General features: G+C 35.6%; 2 protein-coding genes across 3 annotated transcripts; one reads left to right on the plus strand and one right to left on the minus strand.

Annotated features, from left to right (window-relative positions):
* The first annotated feature begins 5,206 nt into the window (after positions 1-5,206).
* On the plus strand, positions 5,207-8,523 carry LOC18036993 (PTI1-like tyrosine-protein kinase At3g15890). 2 transcript variants are annotated; one of them, XM_024180184.1, is made up of 5 exons: positions 5,207-5,229; positions 5,360-5,693; positions 6,044-6,191; positions 7,235-7,497; positions 7,574-8,523. In XM_024180184.1, exons 2-5 carry the CDS (start codon positions 5,650-5,652, stop codon positions 8,319-8,321), a joined length of 1,203 nt encoding a protein of 400 aa, XP_024035952.1. In that variant the 5' UTR covers positions 5,207-5,229; positions 5,360-5,649; the 3' UTR covers positions 8,322-8,523. The 2 variants fall into 2 exon arrangements, with proteins under 2 accessions (XP_024035952.1, XP_024035951.1); XM_024180183.1 differs by having other exon boundaries at positions 5,212-5,693.
* A 395-nt stretch (positions 8,524-8,918) lies between these two features.
* LOC18037061 (pre-mRNA-processing-splicing factor 8A) lies at positions 8,919-19,998 on the minus strand. Its single transcript, XM_006427235.2, has 24 exons — positions 19,492-19,998; positions 18,604-18,820; positions 18,094-18,484; positions 17,464-17,953; positions 16,578-17,368; positions 16,381-16,466; positions 16,114-16,296; positions 15,674-15,988; positions 15,277-15,581; positions 14,702-15,156; positions 14,483-14,609; positions 14,049-14,290; positions 13,823-13,946; positions 13,512-13,701; positions 13,300-13,407; positions 12,909-13,162; positions 11,956-12,572; positions 11,762-11,868; positions 11,381-11,635; positions 10,815-11,288; positions 10,430-10,591; positions 10,111-10,308; positions 9,510-10,031; positions 8,919-9,410 (listed from the first exon to the last, which is right to left on the minus strand). Exons 1-24 carry the CDS (start codon positions 19,758-19,760, stop codon positions 9,219-9,221), a joined length of 7,074 nt encoding a protein of 2,357 aa, XP_006427298.1. The 5' UTR covers positions 19,761-19,998; the 3' UTR covers positions 8,919-9,218.
* Positions 19,999-20,190: the final 192 nt, after the last annotated feature.

The following is a 20,190-nucleotide window of genomic DNA, read 5'->3' on the forward strand; positions in this document are numbered from 1 at the left end:
TTCAATTAGATAAGTCTCTGGAATCAATTGATAACTTCAAAATGGTAAACCGACTTCGGTCAGAAGAGTTTCTAAAAATAAAGTAAAATAACAACTTGCAACGAAAATCCGAGAGCGCAAAGAATTCAAATTCTACCATAAGAGTAACTTGCCACAAAAGCAAACACAAATTAGTTTCAATGCAAGGGGTAAATTGATAGTGCCCAAAGAGTCAATAACAGCTAATTTTCTTATTCAAACTACAAAAAACCAAGTCAACCTCATTTCAAATGTGCTTGCTCATCTTATTCATTGTCTTCTTCAATCTTTATCAAGCTTAATATGTTTCATACAAATCACCTCGAGCATTTTGCTTATTTATATACATTGATTTATCATTGTGCTACAACTTGCTATTATATTTCTTTGAGAGTGCAATCGTTGTGAACTTTAATTCCATATAAAAAACTGAGTGATTGTAAGTGTGGAAAACACTTGAGAAAGAGGTCGGTAATCATCTCAAATTTTAAAGGTCTATTATCACATTGAAAGTCAATTTTATACATCTTGAAGCCTTGGGTTGTGAGTCTTGTATAGTGGAATGCTCAAGTGCGGGTTGCTTGAAAGCGTTGATATAGGTAGGTTTTGTTGAACTACGTAAAAAATCTTGTGTTTGCTTTCCTTTCCCTTACCTCTTTAAATTTATTTATTGTTGTATATATTGTTGTTAGTTAGTTGAAGTATAAATTGGTACTAGACTATAATTTTATTGATTGATAATTTTTAGAAAATCAATTCATTCTCCCTTTTGGGTAGCTTAACTTGAATTTCGATGCTTGGGGTTTATTTAGAAACGCTTTTGAGAGGTTGAAAAGTGATTTTTAAAAATTAAAAATTAATTTTAATATTAGAATTTTTTTTAAATATGACTTTTAATAAAATCACTCTATTGTATAACGGATTTCGAAAAGCAAGAAAGAAGTGACTTTTTAAAATTTGAATTTGACAATTAATTTTATAGTTTAATGAAATTTTATTCATATATCCTCACATATATTATAAAAATTCAAAATTATCCTTATTATTATGAAATAAGAATATTAAATTTAACTAGATTATTGTTGCCAAATATATTAAGATAACAAAATAAAAAATAAAATTAATGATATAAAAATATTTCCTCTAGTTATCAATTATTATATATACATAATAAATAAATATTTTATATACATGTTTATAAAGGCCAAAGTAAATTTTATTCATGATTATATCTATTTTAGTTATCTGTATTCTTGCAACTGTTTAATAATAAAATTTATCAAACACATACATGAATTTTTAAAATAAATTTTACCAAATATTTAACTGATTACCTTCAAAACTAATTATTTAAATAACATAGTTAATATTAATTATTTTAAAAACCACACATACGCTATTGGGGATGTTTCAAAAAAATCGAACCACCAAAGCATATAAATATGAGAACAACGAGAGGGCATATTAGGCATAATTAAGTGAGCCACAATTTTACTTAAGGTTAAAATAGTAAATACAACAATGGGGTTTTGAGAGAATTATTGAGGAGGGCCAATAGCTCAAATTAAGAGTACAGAACTTGTGCAATGGTCTATGCACAAGTTTCCTCGAGGAAAACAGAAAATATAAATAAGAATAGGAACATTTTAAACACTTATAAAATAATGGAGTACAAAAAAAAATTCAAAAAGATATATCTAGAAAATCGACTTCTATAAAAAGAAATTTTCTATACTAGAAATTTGATTCCGCCATCGGAAGATATTTCAATAAAATCCTCCTTTTAAAATTATAAATTTAACCCTAATTAAGTTTAAAATATTATATATTTTAATTTAAGATGGGTGTTTCTAAAAATAGTATAACTTGTGTATACATTTAATGGGGGTAATTTTAGAAAAGATCAAAAGACGTTTAAGAATTAAGAGGTTTTCAAAAAGGGCACTCATAGTCCAACTCAATGGTTTTTGGATGTGGGCTTGGGCTGCTATTTATTCTTTAGCCCACGTCAATATTAGTAAATAGTCACATATTAAAGGGAGATACTGATCATGGCGATTATGGCATAATTTTCCCAATCTGATTATTTGCATGCCTGTTATTTTAAGTAATCCATCTTTTATAAAGTGTGCATTCAACATTTTATAATGCTGAAAAAAATTTTAGGATACTGTAAAATATTTTTATAATTTTGTAAAATAACAAATTATTTTATAATTTTGTAAAATATTAAGTTTATGCCGTATAAATTGCGAACGCGCACGTGTGTGTAGACACACGCACACTAGATACTCTAGTCAAGAGTGTAGAAAGATTTCTTTGTTTTGCTCTTTACTTCCATTTCAAATGTCCTTAAATGGAAATTACAAGATCAATGGATTTATTGTCTTTTTTCATCAATATATACATAGACAGAAACGAATAGAGACACTATTTATTTATTTTGTAGGGCTCACTTCACCACAGCACACAATTAGCTTTGGTATTCTTTTCTTCTCTGACATCAATCATTGGTAGGCCTTCCAACTCTATAATTAAATTGGATCATAGATTATTATTATTATTTTTTAAAACAAAAGAAGCATATAAATATAGGCAAATATAGCTATATATTTGCTGCTACAACGCCCTCCTTAAAATTATCAAATCAACTAATTATTATTATTATTATTTGTGGCCTTAAAAGATGCTTTCTAGATATTCAGTGATGAGATTGTGAAATAGATGTGAATTCGATGGATGTAACAACAGTATTTGAAAGTGAAGTCTAAAAAAAATTATAAAGTATAATGAATTATTTTATTTATTTATGAAATAAGAATACTACATTAATTATCGAACAATAAAATCAACAAATATTTTTAATAAACACTAACATAATATTCATTTAGTATTTTAATCATAAACTGTCGGATTCATTAATACAACGTCACGTAATAGTATCACTCATAAAGGTGAAATAATATATATATATATATATATATATATATATATATATATATATATATATATATCACTTTATTTTCCTCTTTTGAATCCCAAAAACATAACTTCTTAACGACTACTTGCTTTAATTTATCCTTACAAATTTTGGTTCTGACATATGAAGACCAATGATGCCAATTGAAACACACATCACAGCTGCTACATGAAGATTATGTAACAACGTTTTTGACTTTAAGCTAATGTTTTTTTGTCGCTTATTTTCAATCAAATGAAAGCACCGAAGCACACTAATTGTTTGTACTGTTAAACGCCGCAATCATTGCAACTAATTTTTTCTTTTTTTTATTTGTATTGTAATTGATTAAACAACCCACCCACATATTTTAATGCAAATTTAAATTCCGATACCCAATAGTTTTTCATCCAAATATTTTCATTTTCTTGGATTTTTCTTTAATGGGACTACTTTTACTTTTTGGGTACATATTTCTTGAAACAATTATGTTAAATTGTTTCAAGAGAAATGCGATGATAAATTTCAATATGTTGCAAATATTTTATGAATAATACATCCCCTAAAAGTCTTTTTCAGTTTCGTTAAATGTCTTATTAATACTGATTACCCTATTAACATATTATTTTAAAATTCACAATTCACGTAAAGAGACTGTTGGCAAATTAAATATTGACCTATTTTTAGTTACATTATATTTCAGCTTATCAAATTATGTTAAAAAAATAAATAAATTTATGTCTTCTTCTGGCTTCAAATAAATAATCAAATTGCATAACCAAGTAGCTTTCATCACTCAAACTCTCTTTTAATTTCTCATATTAAAAAAATAATAATTTTGATACCCCATCGTCAAATTAATACTTCAATGAAATAAATTTTATCCCTGTTAAGCTAATAGGTAAATAGACCAATAAAATTGAAATAATCGTTTTGCATGATGAAATTAAAAAAAAAAATCAAATATATATTATATATCTTGTACTTTTTATACTAATTATTACTTGAGAGAATTTTAAGAGTAAATTAAAGTAACCAAAAATGATGGTGATTGATCTTGTTGGGGTTAAGAGGATAAGATCTTAAGAATTTGCTGTAAAATGCTAAAGACAAGATCTAATTTTGGAGCATTTGTTACATAAAAGCTTCTTCCTTATAATACAACAAAAAAATGCTTACCTTATCAAAATAATAAAAATGAAATGCATAGATAACTGTTAAAGATTATGCCAAAACAGCATTAATACAACTGAGAAAGGCTCATCTTACCAAAAAAGAATCCCAAAAGAACTAAAGAAGAAGAATATTATTAAAAAAGAAATGGGATAATAATATGTATGGATCCCTAAATTTTGGAAATATCTTAAATAAGGACATATTTTGCATTCTTTTCGTATAAAATACTCAATCCTACTATGATGTTCTATGTTCTGTTAATGAGAGTATGGGATCTTGGTAGAAGCTATCTTCGAAAGCAATGCTTGCTTTTATCTAATTTGATGATATTCTTGAAAATGATATAAAATAATTATTTATATACTTATAAAGAAAAGAAAGAAAAAGAAGTTAACCAAAATTCAAGAATTCATATGAAAAAAAAAAAAAAAAATTGTCAAGAATGTATAATTTTGATGCAACTTGTTAACTTGACACAAGTGATTAGCCAGTTTGTGTTGACCTTCATACATATGTTTATTAAAAATAATATTATGCTTTCTAAATAATATCTCAACATTTTCATCCCAATAATTAATTTTATAACTAATAAAATTATTTATTACAACTTTTTATTAGATGAATACCATCTTACCTAAGATGGTAGTAATTAAAATAAATTAGTTAAAAAATTTAATTTCATTCATTTTTCAATCATGTCAAATTCAAATTCAGAGTTTTCAATACGTAAAAACATGAACAGATACGATTAGTAAACAAATTAGATTTCTATGATACAAACACGATATGCCAACCCAAATTGCATGGGTAAAATTCAAGGATTCGGACGTTATTAACCCAAAAAGAAATTCGAAAACATCCAACATACATGACTACATGGCTCACGATACAAAAACGACAACAAATATACTCAATAATTCTAACTTAAAAAATTAATATACAATTAATTGAATATTAGCAACTTAAGGTGGACCCCACGTGCGTTTTGAAAATTGATAAGAGAGAAAAAGTAAAGGAAACCGCTAGCTAATAGCTATTGCGTTTGCTGTGTTGTGTTATTTTGTTTTTGAGTTTGAGTGAGTAGACATTAAGACAATACAAACTACAAAGACTTGTCTTCGGTTACACACTTTCTTTCAATTTCTTTTCTCTCTTTTTTTTTTTTTTGTGGGTTTTTAATTTTTAATCTTTTCATTGTTTCTTCAGAGCTAAGCACCGCAGCAGTTGGCTGAAGAAAGAGCATAGATATAGGGGAGGAAAAAAAAAAGGAAAGAGAATAAAAGAACTGTGTGCTGGTCAAGCCAGAGCGTTATGCTTTATAATCTTAGCAGCAGCCATTCAGCAGCAAAAACGAACTCTGACACTGAAAGTAAAAACAACCCAGAAAAGATTAGCTAACGAGTATTTACAGAAGCAGAGAAAAATAGATTTTTTATTTTTATTTTTATTTTTCCCCTTTTCTGTGGGTTTTCAATTACTAGAGGTTGAAAGTTGAAATGGCGTTTGGCTCTATCTTTTGTTGTGGGAAAGTCTCAGATCGGTATGTTAGTTCAAATTATTTTTTCCTATTGGTTCATCCGTTCATGTCTAGTTATTATTTATTCATTTATTTATTTTTTATATTTGATGAGCTTGTTTTGATAGTGGAAATGTAAACTTAAGAGGATTTTAAGGTGTGGGTTTATTTTAGATTTTAGAAATGATTACATGGGAATTGAAATTTTTTTGCTTTATAATGCTAGAGGAGAAGAAGAAGCTGAAATTGTAATTTTTTAAGTTGATGGAATCTAAATAAAAAAAAAAGACAATCAACTGAGAGGTTCAACATAAGTAGTTTTGTTTCATTTTGGATTGGTTGTTGTATTTACTATAGAGCTTGATGTTGTATAGGAAAGAGAAAGGAAAGAAGCAGCCAACATGGAGAATCTTCTCATTGAAGGAATTACACTCTGCCACAAACAATTTCAATTACGATAACAAGCTTGGAGAAGGAGGATTTGGCAGTGTTTACTGGGGTCAGCTTTGGGATGGATCACAGGTAATCAATTCACTTTTCAGCTAACAGCTAACATTATTTTCTTGATTAATGATGTTATTGCAGTTTCAGTTATTTTAATTCATGTTTTGCTGAATTTTCATATGAGTTCAGCAGCATTCATATTGCTAAAAAATGGGTTTCAATTGCGGATAGTAATATTTTGCTAGTTACAGATGCTTTCAGCACCTATGGTCTTAATGCCGAGTTTTCAGTCTTATTGTTTAATAATGACATTATTGTTAGCGTTCTATTTAGATTTTTCAAATTAGTGGCTTTGTATATATGGTTGAGGTGAATAGCTTGTGCTTTTTCGTATAAAACTCAATACAGAAAGTGAGCCACGACGGTGATTGTTGCCTAAAGGTGGGAGGAGTTCAGAAGTTGTAGAGTTTGAAAATAGATTTGTGAGGGAATTTGTTGCATTGATAGTCCCCTAACCAAAATGTGCTTTATCTTGTGCATTTGATCAGTTTCCCTTTTTCTTTTTTTTTTTAAGAAAGAAAAAAAAAAAAAAAAAAGATCGTTGTGAAGTGTCAGTTGTTTACTTGAGCTTGTTTTGTCCTTGGGCTGACGAAAACTGAACATGCTTGCAAGCAACTAGAATACAATTGCTTCATGAGTGGCCTTTCTTCTGCTGGTGTGCTTGTATTTTTGTTAGTCAACCACACTGGATGTTACACATAGTCATCCGAATATCCCTCCTTTTTGCACGTATCTTTTTGTTTTATTTTTCTAATATATCTCCTGATACTATCGTATACAGCATTGCAAACTGTATTGCTTGAAATGTTTTAGCTAGTGGCTGGGAAAAATAGCAGAATAAAATCTATGAAGATAAATATCTTCCAGCATGCTTGTAAATCTCAGATCCATTTTTGAGAATTTCATTAAAGTCAATTCTACGCAAACAACAATTCTACCCAAACAATCTTTAGCTGATAGAAACTTAAAATTGTAAGGAATTCAGAGAGCTAAGACCTGCTCTTGAGTTTTTGGATAAGACTGTTGAAACCTTTTAAGTAAATCTTATGACTCGTATGCAGATTGCAGTGAAGAGATTAAAAGTTTGGAGCAATAAAGCAGAGATGGAATTTGCTGTTGAAGTTGAGATACTGGCACGGGTTAGGCACAAGAATTTGCTTAGTTTACGTGGCTACTGTGCTGAAGGACAAGAGCGCCTGATTGTATATGACTATATGCCAAATTTGAGCTTGCTGTCTCATCTACACGGACAGCACTCATCAGAATGCCTTCTCAATTGGAACAGAAGGATGGATATTGCCATAGGTTCTGCAGAGGGGATTGTGTAAGTATTAACCTAGCTTTTATCTAGTATTACTTTGATTGGTACGTGTGGTAACCTTTCTGTTGGATTGGTCTAGATATCTTCACCATCACGCTACACCACATATAATCCACAGAGACATCAAAGCTAGCAATGTGTTGCTGGATGCTGATTTTAAGGCTCAGGTTGCCGATTTTGGATTTGCTAAGCTAATCCCTGATGGTGCTACACATGTGACTACTAGAGTTAAGGGTACCCTAGGCTACCTTGCCCCTGAATATGCAATGTTAGGGAAAGCATCAGAGAGTTGTGATGTATACAGCTTTGGCATTCTCTTGTTAGAGCTGGCCAGTGGCAAGAAACCTATTGAAAAAGTGAATTCTGCAATTAAACGAACAATTACAGACTGGGCTTTGCCACTGGCTTGTGAAAGGAAGTTCAGCGAATTGGCAGATCCAAGGCTAAATGGAAACTTTGTGGAAGAAGAATTGAAAAGAGTCGTCCTTGTTGCGCTCACATGTGCTCACAGTAAGCCTGAGAAAAGACCCACGATGCTTGAGGTGTTGGACCTACTGAAGGGAGAATCAAAGGAGAAGCTGACTGAACTCGAAAATGATGAACTGTTCAAGAGCCATCAGGTTGCAGACTATAACGATGGAAAAGCAGTTGCAGAGGACAGCACGGAGAAGTTGGCTGAACTCGAAAATGATGAACTGTTCAAGAGCCATCAGGTTGCAGATTATAATGACGGAAAAGCAGTCGCAGAGGACAGCACAGACTCCATTTCAGAAGAGAAGGATCTTAAACAGGTGAAGGAGGAGATCGAACCTGAGAAAGCTCAATAGTTGAGCTACTCTGCAACTACCAGACTGTTAGATATAGAGTTTGAATCTTCTGCATATTTTGGTTTTTTGCTACTAAGCACAGGGTGGCGCCAGATGTGCATCTTATTAGAAAATGCAGAAAGCATGTTTTTTAAGAGTGCTGTGAGTTTGGTTTGTGGGTACCCCTTTCTTTAATGAATTTAATGTAAATGCATCTTCAGAACTCTGTTGTTTTTGCTGAACCTTTTGGCTGCTAGACCTTAAGAAGTGAAGCTGGAACCGTCGGGTGAAACTCATTGGGTACCCCTTTCTTTAATGAATTTAATGTAAATGCATCATCAGAACTCTGTTGTTGTTGCTGAACCTTTTGGCTGCTAGACCTTAAGAAGTGAAGCTGGAGCTGTCGGGTGAAACTCATTGGGTGTTGCCGATGGGCCGTGGAAAATGTAGCCGAAAGCTAAGTGTGTTACATCCATATATTCCACAGAATACATTTCACTAAATGTTTCTACTTATTTCAATTTTCAAGTCACATGATTTTAGAATGGCGTGAAGGCGCTCTCTTTTAATCTGTTGAGCAACTTTCAATAGATTTAGAAGCTGCTACAGAGTCGCATATAAAATAGTACAAATTAATCTGCAAGGCCACTCCTTAATACCACATAGAGGACTTTCAGATCCAGCATCAACAGAAAATTTATGAAACCTCGTTACCGTATATATTTACACCTCAAACTATCATTCTACAGAGAATTACAACTGTCCCATAAGTAAACACGTTTTTATAACGACCAAAAATGGGGCACTGCTTCATCCCCATGTTGGTAAAGTAAATCTACTCCAGTCTAGCAGTTTCCAAGCAAATGCTACAATTTAATTCACAAGAAAGATTACGACCTCAAAATAGCATCAATAGGCTTATGAGAATGTATCCTCACGATCTCCCTCTGCCATTTCACCCTCCTCCAAGTTGCTGAACTCCAAGAAATGAGTTGGCCTATGGTCCTCATGGTAGTATTCTCGAGGAGTCCCAAGCTTGACACCATATTTCATGCTCACTGTATGCTTCACTCCCATGAAGTTATAGTTCCATGGACCGTTGTCGGGAACCTAAAAGGACAAGGCAAAGACAAAATGATCAATACCTCTGCAAGAAAGCTTTGTACGAGTGACGACAGTTATAAGTTCAAACAGTTCCTAATTCCTTACCATGTAGAAACCAAGGAACCGGTCACTCAGAAGCATTTGGACCTTCTCATAGTGAGTTGGAAGATATCCATGGGGATTGCTTCCTGTGTCCTTGTTAACTCTTCCCCACTCATAACCACTTGGAGTAAGCTTGTATGCAGTTAACGAGCAGGAACCTGGGGTGAAACTACAAGTCAAGATAATGCATTTCTCTCCATCCCATTGTTTATTGTTTTCTAGAATCCGCGCATGAGAAGTGAGATCCTGAGGCGATAGCTGTGGAAGCTCATTTGGTTGAGTGTGCATCCATCCCAAAGGCTCCAGATCATTCAGGAAATCATGCTCAGGGAGTGCCGAAGGAAGATGAACTTGCTGATGAGTGCCCCATTGTGGTGGCATGGCAATACAACGAATTTCCTTGACCTGCGGGTTATCTGGCGGGCTTATACCATATAAGTACCCAGAAATTTGAGTTCGAAGATCTGCTATGCAGATGAATTTCTTTAAAATATTCTTTGGCATAATGTAAGTGTAGCCAGTCTCCTGCATCATTAAGAATAGTAAATGTCAGCAAATATACTGAAAGTTATCATGCTAAAGCTAAGAGAAAGTGGATTTGTACCTTTATGTCCTCTGAGTTGACATATATATGATTAACTCGAAGATAGAGATTGGTAGCTGATATTGCTCTCACACGCCAATCTGTTTTGGAACCAAATGCAGCTTGCTCATAAGGACTAGTGGTTGTAACAATGAGTTCATCACCATGGACATTTGTAGTCTTTGTAGTTACAGCTGTCAATTGACTTGCTTCTTTGGCCTGGCAACATAAGTTGAACATGAAGGAATACCCAAGTTAATAACTAAGCAAACAACAGCAAACTCCATGTAAACATCATTAAAAATTACTCATCCCAATCATAAGAGATGATAAAACGCACCTGTTTCTCAATCTCAGCTATCTGTTGCCTCTGTTGGGAAGGAGGTGTAATCTCAGCTCCAAGTATAATATCACGGATCTCAGACTGTGTCAAAGCAGATGTATTGACATTGTTCTTCTTGGCATAATCTGAAAGTATGAGATCTCTTAGGGCAACTTCAACCTGCACCATGCAATACCATGTAATACCTCATTAAGGATGGCAACACTCGTAAATTAAACAGAGGAATGAAGGAATAAGAGAAAGAAGAGTCAAAATGCCAAAAGAGACAACGGCAAATAATAAAAATATCCAGCTATGCCACATGCAAACAAACAAACCAACAATCAATCAATTGGTTGGAACAAACATGAGAAGAAAATTCTAAGCTAAACAAGAAACCAACCTTCATCCATTGATCATCAGAAAGAGAAGGCCATATGTGATGTGGCTCTGTGATGATTGTTTTGTCTGGCTTTAGCAACATCTTTGCCTTCTCATTATTCACATGAAGTGCACGAAGGATCAAAATAAGTCGGGAGAATGCAGTATACGATGAGATACTCTTCAACCAGTCATCATATATATTGAACAAAACCATTTGAGGCTCTGTAGCTTTCAGAATTAAATCTCCAAATTTCTCGATCTTCAAGCAGGCCTGGAAAGGGAGCTGCAACTCACTTCCTTTAATAACTATGTTCGGGAAATCCAGCAAGTGAACCTCCAATGGATCAAGCATTCCTTTACGGGTCACAATGATTTGCTTGGGTTGTTCTTCAACAGGCAGAGACCGCACAAGAGCAGCAACTTCTTCCGCTGTTTTCCATTTGGCTAGCTGACCAAGACGCTTTTGACCTGCCCATACACTTGTGTGGATCACCTGCAAGAACATCATTCAATGATGATGCTTAGAATTTAGAATCTAAACCAGAGATATCTTAGTTACAAAAATGCACTGAACAGAATACACACCTTAAGGAACAGCTGGCCAGTCCTTGGGTTGAATATAAAGATAGCACCATTAATGGGCTTAGTCGTTAGATTTCCTTCAAATGTCTTGTGGATTGTGACACGATACACATTGGTATCATCAACAAACCATATTATTTGATTGCTGAAAATCTCTCCATAGTTTTGAGAAGATAGATATGGTTCAGTAGGCTCCGAAGAATACAACTGCAGACCTTTCCTTATACGCTCCCTCAGAACATACAAAGCTGGATTCGACTGCCAAAACACGATAGACCATCAATTGAAGTCAGGCAAGAGATCCAGATCAAGAAATCAAATTGATAAAACAAAATTGATCAACAAATATACCATGCAAAACATTAAATTATTAAATTGAAGTACCTTCATTATCTTATTCATTGCCTGAGCAAGCAACGGTTTTGATCCCGGGAACCAGTTACCAAATGCAGAATGCAAATTATAGGCCAGGTCAAGCCCAATCATCACCCCTACATGAAAAGAAGCAATAAATCAAAATTCACACATACAACCAATTATCTAAGCGGATCGATAATGAAAAATAAGAAAAAATTTACCAGTAGGAGAAGGATATATGGACATGTTGTCTGTCGTATAATCCATAAATTTGGCCCTAGTATAACGCTCAATATCATGAGAATCATAATCTCCCCAACGGAGTTGTACATCTACCCAGTATTTATTGCTTGCTTTCTGGTCAAACATATCCTTTGACTCAGCCACAAGACTAGGCTTTGACATTGGCCATCGATGAGCAGCAAAGAGGAGGATATCTGCACAAGAGCTGTTCATTTTGTAACTCTTTCTTGGATGAATTGTTTCCTTCTGCACAGTTTCAATTTCCAAAGCATCCAACTCCTGATCTAAGACTTGACAAAGATCCATGACAACACTCTCATGAATTTTTTGCCACAAATGAGCACGAAAGATCTGAATCAACGATATCTTCAAGGTAGGAATCTTCCCATGCATGAAAATTCCTGTCAGATCCAACTGCACCTGGAAACCCACATAGACATTGGCCCGATTTATGGTAGGCGACCACCAAAGAGTAAATCGACGGTTAGGAATCTGGTTGAGACCAGATCTCTGTGCATTAGTCAGCTTCTTGTATTTCATAGACTCTTCAAAACCTGACGCCTTTTCCCAAAACAGACCTTCCCAAGTTGGAAAGCTGAAATTTCAAAATGAATGAAGTGAGAATTGTCAATTTTGACTTTCTTCAAAGTAGCCTAAGAATCACATAAAAACAGCAAAACTTCGCACAGCATTGCAGAATTTCGCTTCCAATGGAAATAAAGATCAAATTTATCTATAGAGGCATACCAAGCACAAGCTGAGGAAATATTCTTTGCATTAACTAACAATACAAAATCTACATTAGTTTTTTCAGGAGCATGCCATCATATTCCAACTTATAAAAAGAACAGTTAGAACCCCGATGCAGATGAAATTAGTGATGACCAGCGAAACATATAGATAGATTCAAAACCTTAAAGAATGTACTTACTATGTTCCTTTGAAAAGGGTGTGCTCGAGAATACCCTCCACACCTCCAAGAGCTTGGATGACATCAGTTCGATAGTTGTTCAGATTCCACAATTTCCCATCATGTCTCTGATGTGTCCACCAGAAAGGGTTCTGTTTCAGTACTTGGTACTGCTTAAAGTCTGTGCGCACTCTCCACCCTTTGTCATAGGCTAAAGTGTGCCTGTCCTTTTGAAACAAAGTATTTATACGTGGTATTCCTCTATCCCATGAATCCTATCAATATATATCAAGAAAATCCATTAGAATATACAAGACTTCAAGTTAGAGTTCAATAAAAATCACTATACCGTAGTATAAAACAAAAGAAGATAGTGGTAGAAAAATAGAACACTCAAAAATAGAACACTTACTTCTAGATCCTCAAGTGTTAAACGCCTGTTCTGCGCCTGAGCTTCCTGCCTCTTCAGTGCATACTCCGCCCAGACACGCTGTGAATCTATAAACTCACTCTCCCATGGCTGTGGAAAACATAGCATGATAATCAAACACCTGAACAGATAACAAAACCAGGAGGAAAAAGAAAAATTTTATTGCATGGGATGCATTAGTTTGTTTAATTTACCTGTATATAACGATAAAGATTTGGAATCAGCTGATCCTCCTCATGGCTCATTCCACTTCTAAAGTGGGTCACACCAACATCTGTCTGCTGACTGTATCGAAGGTCACTCTGAGGAATCAAGATATGACCCATTGATAACATGCCAAGCCCTCCAATTTCTTTCGGCGTATAGAAAATGACAGGAGGAAATCTGAAAGAAAGATAAAATCAGGAATACATTGATGCAAAAATTAAGGAATACATTGATGCAAAAATTAAAAATGTGTAACTCAACTAGAGGAATCTGGAGGTTGAGTGACCAAACAATATACCTGCTAGGCATTTTTGAGTTCAGCCCAATCTTGATGCGGGTTTGAATTTTATTTTCACATTTGACAAGCAAATCTAAAAGCTCTTGGGTATGAACAGTTGCTTCACGGAAGTAAGTCATGAGACCTATCAGGAGTTAAAAAAAAACATGAGAAAAGAGCACGTAGCAATTGTCAGAGACCTTAGTCAGTTATTAAAAAAGTTTTGACAAAAATTCAGAGCATATACCTATCAGTGCTGTATTCCATTTGTTAACAATTTTTGTAAAAGTTGTTGACCCTGAAGACATAAGAATTTGCCTAACACGATTCTCAAACACCTTCATGTGCTCATCGTCAACCCGTAAGAAAGCAACTGCAGTCCGCTCTTTGGTCTGTTCATTCTGCAAATTCCAGACCCCATCCCTTGTATTGCTAAATGCTTCTTGAGTCATTCTGATTTTTGGAAGTATTCGAACTTCAAACCCACACCTAGGAGTTAAAGACATGATGTTACAAAGTTGCATTTATTTTAATTATTGAGGAAACTAAAAAATAACAAGCAACATATGCAACTTCATGCCATATCAGTATTTCAGTAGAACTATTTCACCCACAAGCTAGACAAACAAATAACATGTTCAAACACACACATATAAGGTGCACTGTAACATAAATACTTACATGCTGAAAAGCAAATTGGGGTTGTCCTTGCTGTAAACTGAAACAAAACTGTTCTCCCACTCCAAAGTTGTAATGCTTCTAGGAAGACGGTTCTTCATATCCCAGAAAACACTCCTACCAAGATTGACTGAAAAGAAATAAAAAGAATAAAATAAGCATACTCAGACTCAAGAAAGCTGATTTATAAAGTAAAATTACAATAAAGATCAAAGCTTATACCATCGTGTTTCATGAGCCTCATTCTCGCGTCTCTAGGCCAGCACTTCTTGTTGTTGTATCCAACCATATTTTCATTGTTGGGATCAGGGTGCTCAGTGAGATAACGTTGGATAAGATCTCGAGCCTCCTCATGAGTGAATCGGAACAAAATATGCACCTTATCAATGTACCTAGAATACAGCCGTATGGGATGCCTGGTCTCAACTTTCGTGTCCCAGTATGTGATGAACTCATTTGGCATATGGGGCGGTCCAGCAATCTCACTGGCTCGTGTCAAACCAAGAAGCAAGAGATCCAACACAAGTCCATAATACTGGACCACAAAAGAAGCAAACTGAAGACCACGTATAAGGCCATAAGAGTTCGTATGACTCATGTCTTTGTAAGACAAGACAACGTTGTTCTTTGCGGTGACATAATCTGCTATGTTGTGGTCAAGGACCAATCGCAAAAGCCTACAAAAGGATATCAAAAGAAATGTAATTCAGAATACATAAAGTCTCATTGATTGATAGGCTAAAAATTTAAATGATAATGATTAATAAGTAAATATTTAAAAGATGTTTATCATTTACCTATTTAACATCGTCAAGTCAATTTTTTCAAAGAACTTTTCAAACTTGGTTTGAAGCATCACAACACACTGGCCGTCACTTGTGTCCCATATCCCTTGCAAATTATTTATACCTTGACACCATTTATACACCAAAAGCGGTGGTGGTTCTGAATCTGCAGGTTTAATCCAGTTTGGAAAGAGGTGACGCTTGTCACCTTCATACCATAAATATTGGTCAAGATAGGCATCTGTTATCTTCTCAAGTGGCTCAATTTCATAAACTGGAATCAGATAGCTGTATAAATCCATGAACTCAATACCAACCTGCAGAATAAGTAACCATCAATTTTCCAGCTCAAACTACAAGTTGGGAGTTAAAAAAGACATCATGAAATCATTTTTAATTATAAACTCACTTCTTTAAATGCACGCTGGGTAAGCAGGTGACGCTTAATCCTTGACAATGCCTCATGTGGATTATCATAAGCCTGTTCAATAAGACCCAACTCTTCTCTTTGCAATTGGTTTAATCTAACAGCCACACTATACGACTCTTTCAGTCTCTCCAGAGCAAGGATAAGTAACTTTGTATCATGCTTGTATGACAATGGAGGAAATGGAATGGGAGCAAACTTTCTCGATTCCAACCAGTGGACAGTTGTTGTATAAATGGCAACAGCTTCTTCTGGGGTGACATATGGACCGTCTTTCAAATAGTTGTGCTGTCGTTCCTGTAAAGAGGCAAAGACAATTGAAAAAATTGTATACAAAGAAAGCAAAGGGAAGATTAATTAAAACACAAAATGCAGTCGCATGTAAAAAGATTGCAGGAAGAAGATAGCAGAGTGAAACACACCTGTTCTGCCTTCAGCCAAAGGCGAGTCAATCTTCCAAGGTTCTTCCGACAGACTGTCTTATCAACTGTTGCTCCTCTTCTTATACGTTCACGATTGTAGTGAGCAACATTTGTCCACCAGTCAGCTTTTGACTTGACATACCGAAGAATCATGTTCTCAATGGGAACTGGCAGACCAGGAACCTATAACAAGATCACAGAAGTGAGTAAACAATCACAAATCAAAAAGCACAGGAAAATAAGTTGCCATCTAAGCACGTGCATTACTTTCCATGGTATATTTGCCTTCCAACAGCGCCATGCCTCACTCAGATGCTGCAGTATAGTTCTCGCCTTGTTTTGCTTAATGCCCTCTGCAGTTTAATTTACAAAATTAGCTAACCAATTAACATAAACTACAGAATTTAGAAAGCCATTAAATAACACTCGTATTTGAGAAACATACAATGTTAAAGAATTCTTACCTGGCATGGCATCAAGAACATCATGCATGACAGCAGCTCGAAGCTCCAAATCAAAGTGGCTTTCAACACGTTGCTTGGTAACAGTCTTGGCCACTCCTTTGGAATGGCGCCCTTCAAACTGTCGAGCCAGTAGATTTCCTAACCATCTTTCCAGAAGTGGCACTATACCGCGAAGGAAAAACAGCCACACCCTCCACATTGGAGCCCAGAATCCACAACCGGGCCCCTTCCCCACTGGACCAGTATTGAAACGGTAATAGATCAAGTGTTTTAAGTCCTTACACATCCTAATCTGCCGCATCAGCCTGTACTTGTAACGGTACATACCAGTCAACTGGCCAACATGGGAAAACGTATACTGCAGACCATCAGCCAACTGGAAAGCATCTACGTTACCCAGGCGGAACTGGATATTGGCATCAACTACAAGCTTTGTTAAACGCAGAATTTCACGACAAAGATGAAAAGCATTGCCAAACCGCGATTTTTTGCGTTCTTTTGTAGTGAGAGTTTTCACAGGCTTCAAGTTAAAGTTATAATCAAGGTGAAGGTAATTCAAATTTTTTCTATGTATCAATAGGTTCAGCATGTTGTAACCCTGCTTACAAACTTGCAGACCTGCTTCAGCCCAGTCAAGTTCAGTGGTTTGGAAGAATTTTGTCGCCTGGAGAGACCGGAACAAGTGCTTTTTCTTCTGAGCCTTTGGTGGTCTGTGATGCAGCTCATTCAGCACAAAACATTTCAACAATTTCTGATAGCTGACCCGAACTTTTACTGGATATGATGGAGGGCTGAAGTGGGAAAAAAAATCATTAAAGGGTCAGGCATCAACACTTGGTTTATAATTAAAAGACAAATATAAACAAAAATGAAAAAGAATCCTTACCAGTGCTCCTTATACCAGTCAGACACTAGGGGTATATCTTCTGCTCGTCGCATTCGACCAGATCTCATGTTAAAAGGGCGCGGAGCAAATAATAGGGAAATACCAGCAGCTGTGGTATCAGTATAAAGCTGAGTATCTTTAAGCAAAGGTTCCACCTGCTCCGGCAAAAAGAAGTCATCATCTTCATCCTCATCATCATAAGCTTTCTTTTCACGCCTCTCCTTGTTTGTGGAAGGTATGGGGTGTATCAAAGGATCATAATAAAATGCAGGCAAATCAGGATCCTCAGTTTTTATGTACATAACCATGGGAGTGTGGTATATACCAAGCCTCACTTTGCGAGGCCTGTTGTTATATAGGTGAGGGAAAGCGATCCTGTACTCGGTCCTCAAGGGTGACCGAATAATGAGTTTATTGATGTCATTGAATTCATTCCAATCCTCATCACCTTTCTCCATGTCACGGTACAAAGGCTCAAACTTAGGACCACCTGCAAAATGACAATTAAATGAGGGACTAAACAGCAGTAAAACAGAACAGAATGAGACTAAAACCTTCTATACACACACACACACACACAGAGATACAAGCCAGACAAAGACACGCAAAAAAACAGAAAAGTAGATATACCAGGTATGCACATATTCAATGCCTTGGCTGTAAAAAATGACTCCATGTCAAACAAGTAGAAATAGTTGCGGTCAATTAAATCAGAAAGGAGCTGCCCAGCAAGCCGATGAAGAGTCGCCATGATTGGAAGGGAAAGGTGCCATTTCCGGTAGCTTGGACCATTTATAAGCTTTGTTTTAACAAGAGGCTTATGGTCATAAAACCAAGTATATACAGCAGAATCTTCTTCTTCATCTAACTCTAGTTGAATTGGCTCCAGTGGATCAACATCTAACAGATTATCTGCATAATCTAATGGTGGTTCCTCGTCATCAAATGGTGGAAATCGCATTCTCTTGAAATGACGACGATCCCTCTTCTCTCTCCTCATCATGATCCACATGGTACCCCACTGTAACATTATGGAAATAGATGTTAATCATTTGACATGAGAAGAAAGTATAAAAGAAAGAAAGAATGTTTCATTTGAAGATACGAATATTAAGTTGAACAGAAAGAGGATCAACATACCTGAGCGAGGTATATAGGCTCAACAACCCATGGTATTTCATTCACAAATGTGATGGCTCCGGTAATATGATATAAAACCTTCACATCACGAACTTGTTCCCAAGGCATTGGCATATTCTCGAGGAGCTTGTAAACTGCATGTGGGATAAATTTAAGCGCTCCTAGATACACACGTTTATCGTGACGATATTTCTTCGAAGACATATCCCCATGGTCTCTGTTAAAGAAAACAAAACAAGACAAACTGAATACATTTTCCAATAGCAAAAACAATTTTCTAAAAGGTCAATGCATATAAAGAGTAACCACGCTTCTAATACTAACTTTTTTGCGGGATAAATTCCATTATAAGAAAATAGGTCATGGGATTAATGTTCCTGCATAATCAAAGTCTGGTACCCATATTAGCTTGATCATTCAAAAAGTCGTGTGGTCAGAAGTTTCTCAAACGCGCGCACAAATTCATGGGCAATCCAACTGATTTATCAAGTTATTTTTAACTTCTAATATTAATTACCATCTTCTTAACAGACACCAATACCGGTTTAAAACTCTGGATACCAATCAACACCCAACACCAAAAATAATTTAGAGCCATATATAAAGGGAAAAAACACCTAAATAATATTATTGTATTTTATTGACATTACCCAGACCAAAAAGGCAACAACAATAAAACACCGCCACAAAAAAGAAAAAGAAAAAGAATCCATTTCATAACAAACAAAACCCAATAACCAGAAGCAAGTAGAAACAGATACTAATTTCACCAAATTAAGCTCAAAACGAAATTTCACCAAGTAGTCCTCTAAATCCTAAGCTCCAGCTAAACCCCAAAGCAAAAAATAAATAAAAAGTAACAAAAAATAAAAAAAAGAGGTTACTCACCGAATAATCTTCCTCACGTGCTCCGGAGGCATGTCTTCTTTCTGAGCCTCGACGAACCCGAACTTCCTTTTGTCTCCATATCTCTTCGAGTTCAATTGCATCCATTTTCGAGCTTTCTCCTCCAGCCTGGCCTCCGCCTCCTGCGGGGACGGCGTCGTGGTCAACACAGTGTACGAAGGCTGTGACGGCGGAGGCGGTATCGGCACCGCCCCGCTCGTCCCTGGCGGTGCCAACGGCGGCCCTCCGTTGTTACCGTTGTTGTTGTACATCGCTTCTGATTCCAACTAACTCTCCCGATAAGATCTGCGTCGAAATAAACCCTAATAGTGATGCTAAAGACGTTCTCCGCAAATTTGAGTATTGGGGTTTTGAGTTGATGAGAAATGACAAAATGGAAAAAAGAAAATGTTATTAGGTTTTTGGGGTTTAGTTTCTCTTCTCTCTTACCCCACTCAGTGCCGAGACGAGAGAGTTCAAGTGAGAAATTAGAGCGACTGCTGCGATTTTGGTTTTATTTTATATTTGTTGCTGAAAAGATAGAAGGGCGGTGACACGTGACTGGCATGTGATGATATATGGACCGACATTTTTTATTATTTTCGGGCTCTGAAAAATGGGTTAGGCCAATGGCCCGTATTATATCTTGTAAGGCCCAAATGGTGGACCGACTTCAAACTTTAGAAGATAAGAAAACAAATG

The sequence above is a fragment of the Citrus clementina genome, unplaced genomic scaffold (genome assembly GCF_000493195.1).
Source record: "Citrus clementina cultivar Clemenules unplaced genomic scaffold, Citrus_clementina_v1.0 scaffold_7, whole genome shotgun sequence".
NCBI lineage: Eukaryota > Viridiplantae > Streptophyta > Magnoliopsida > Sapindales > Rutaceae > Citrus > Citrus x clementina.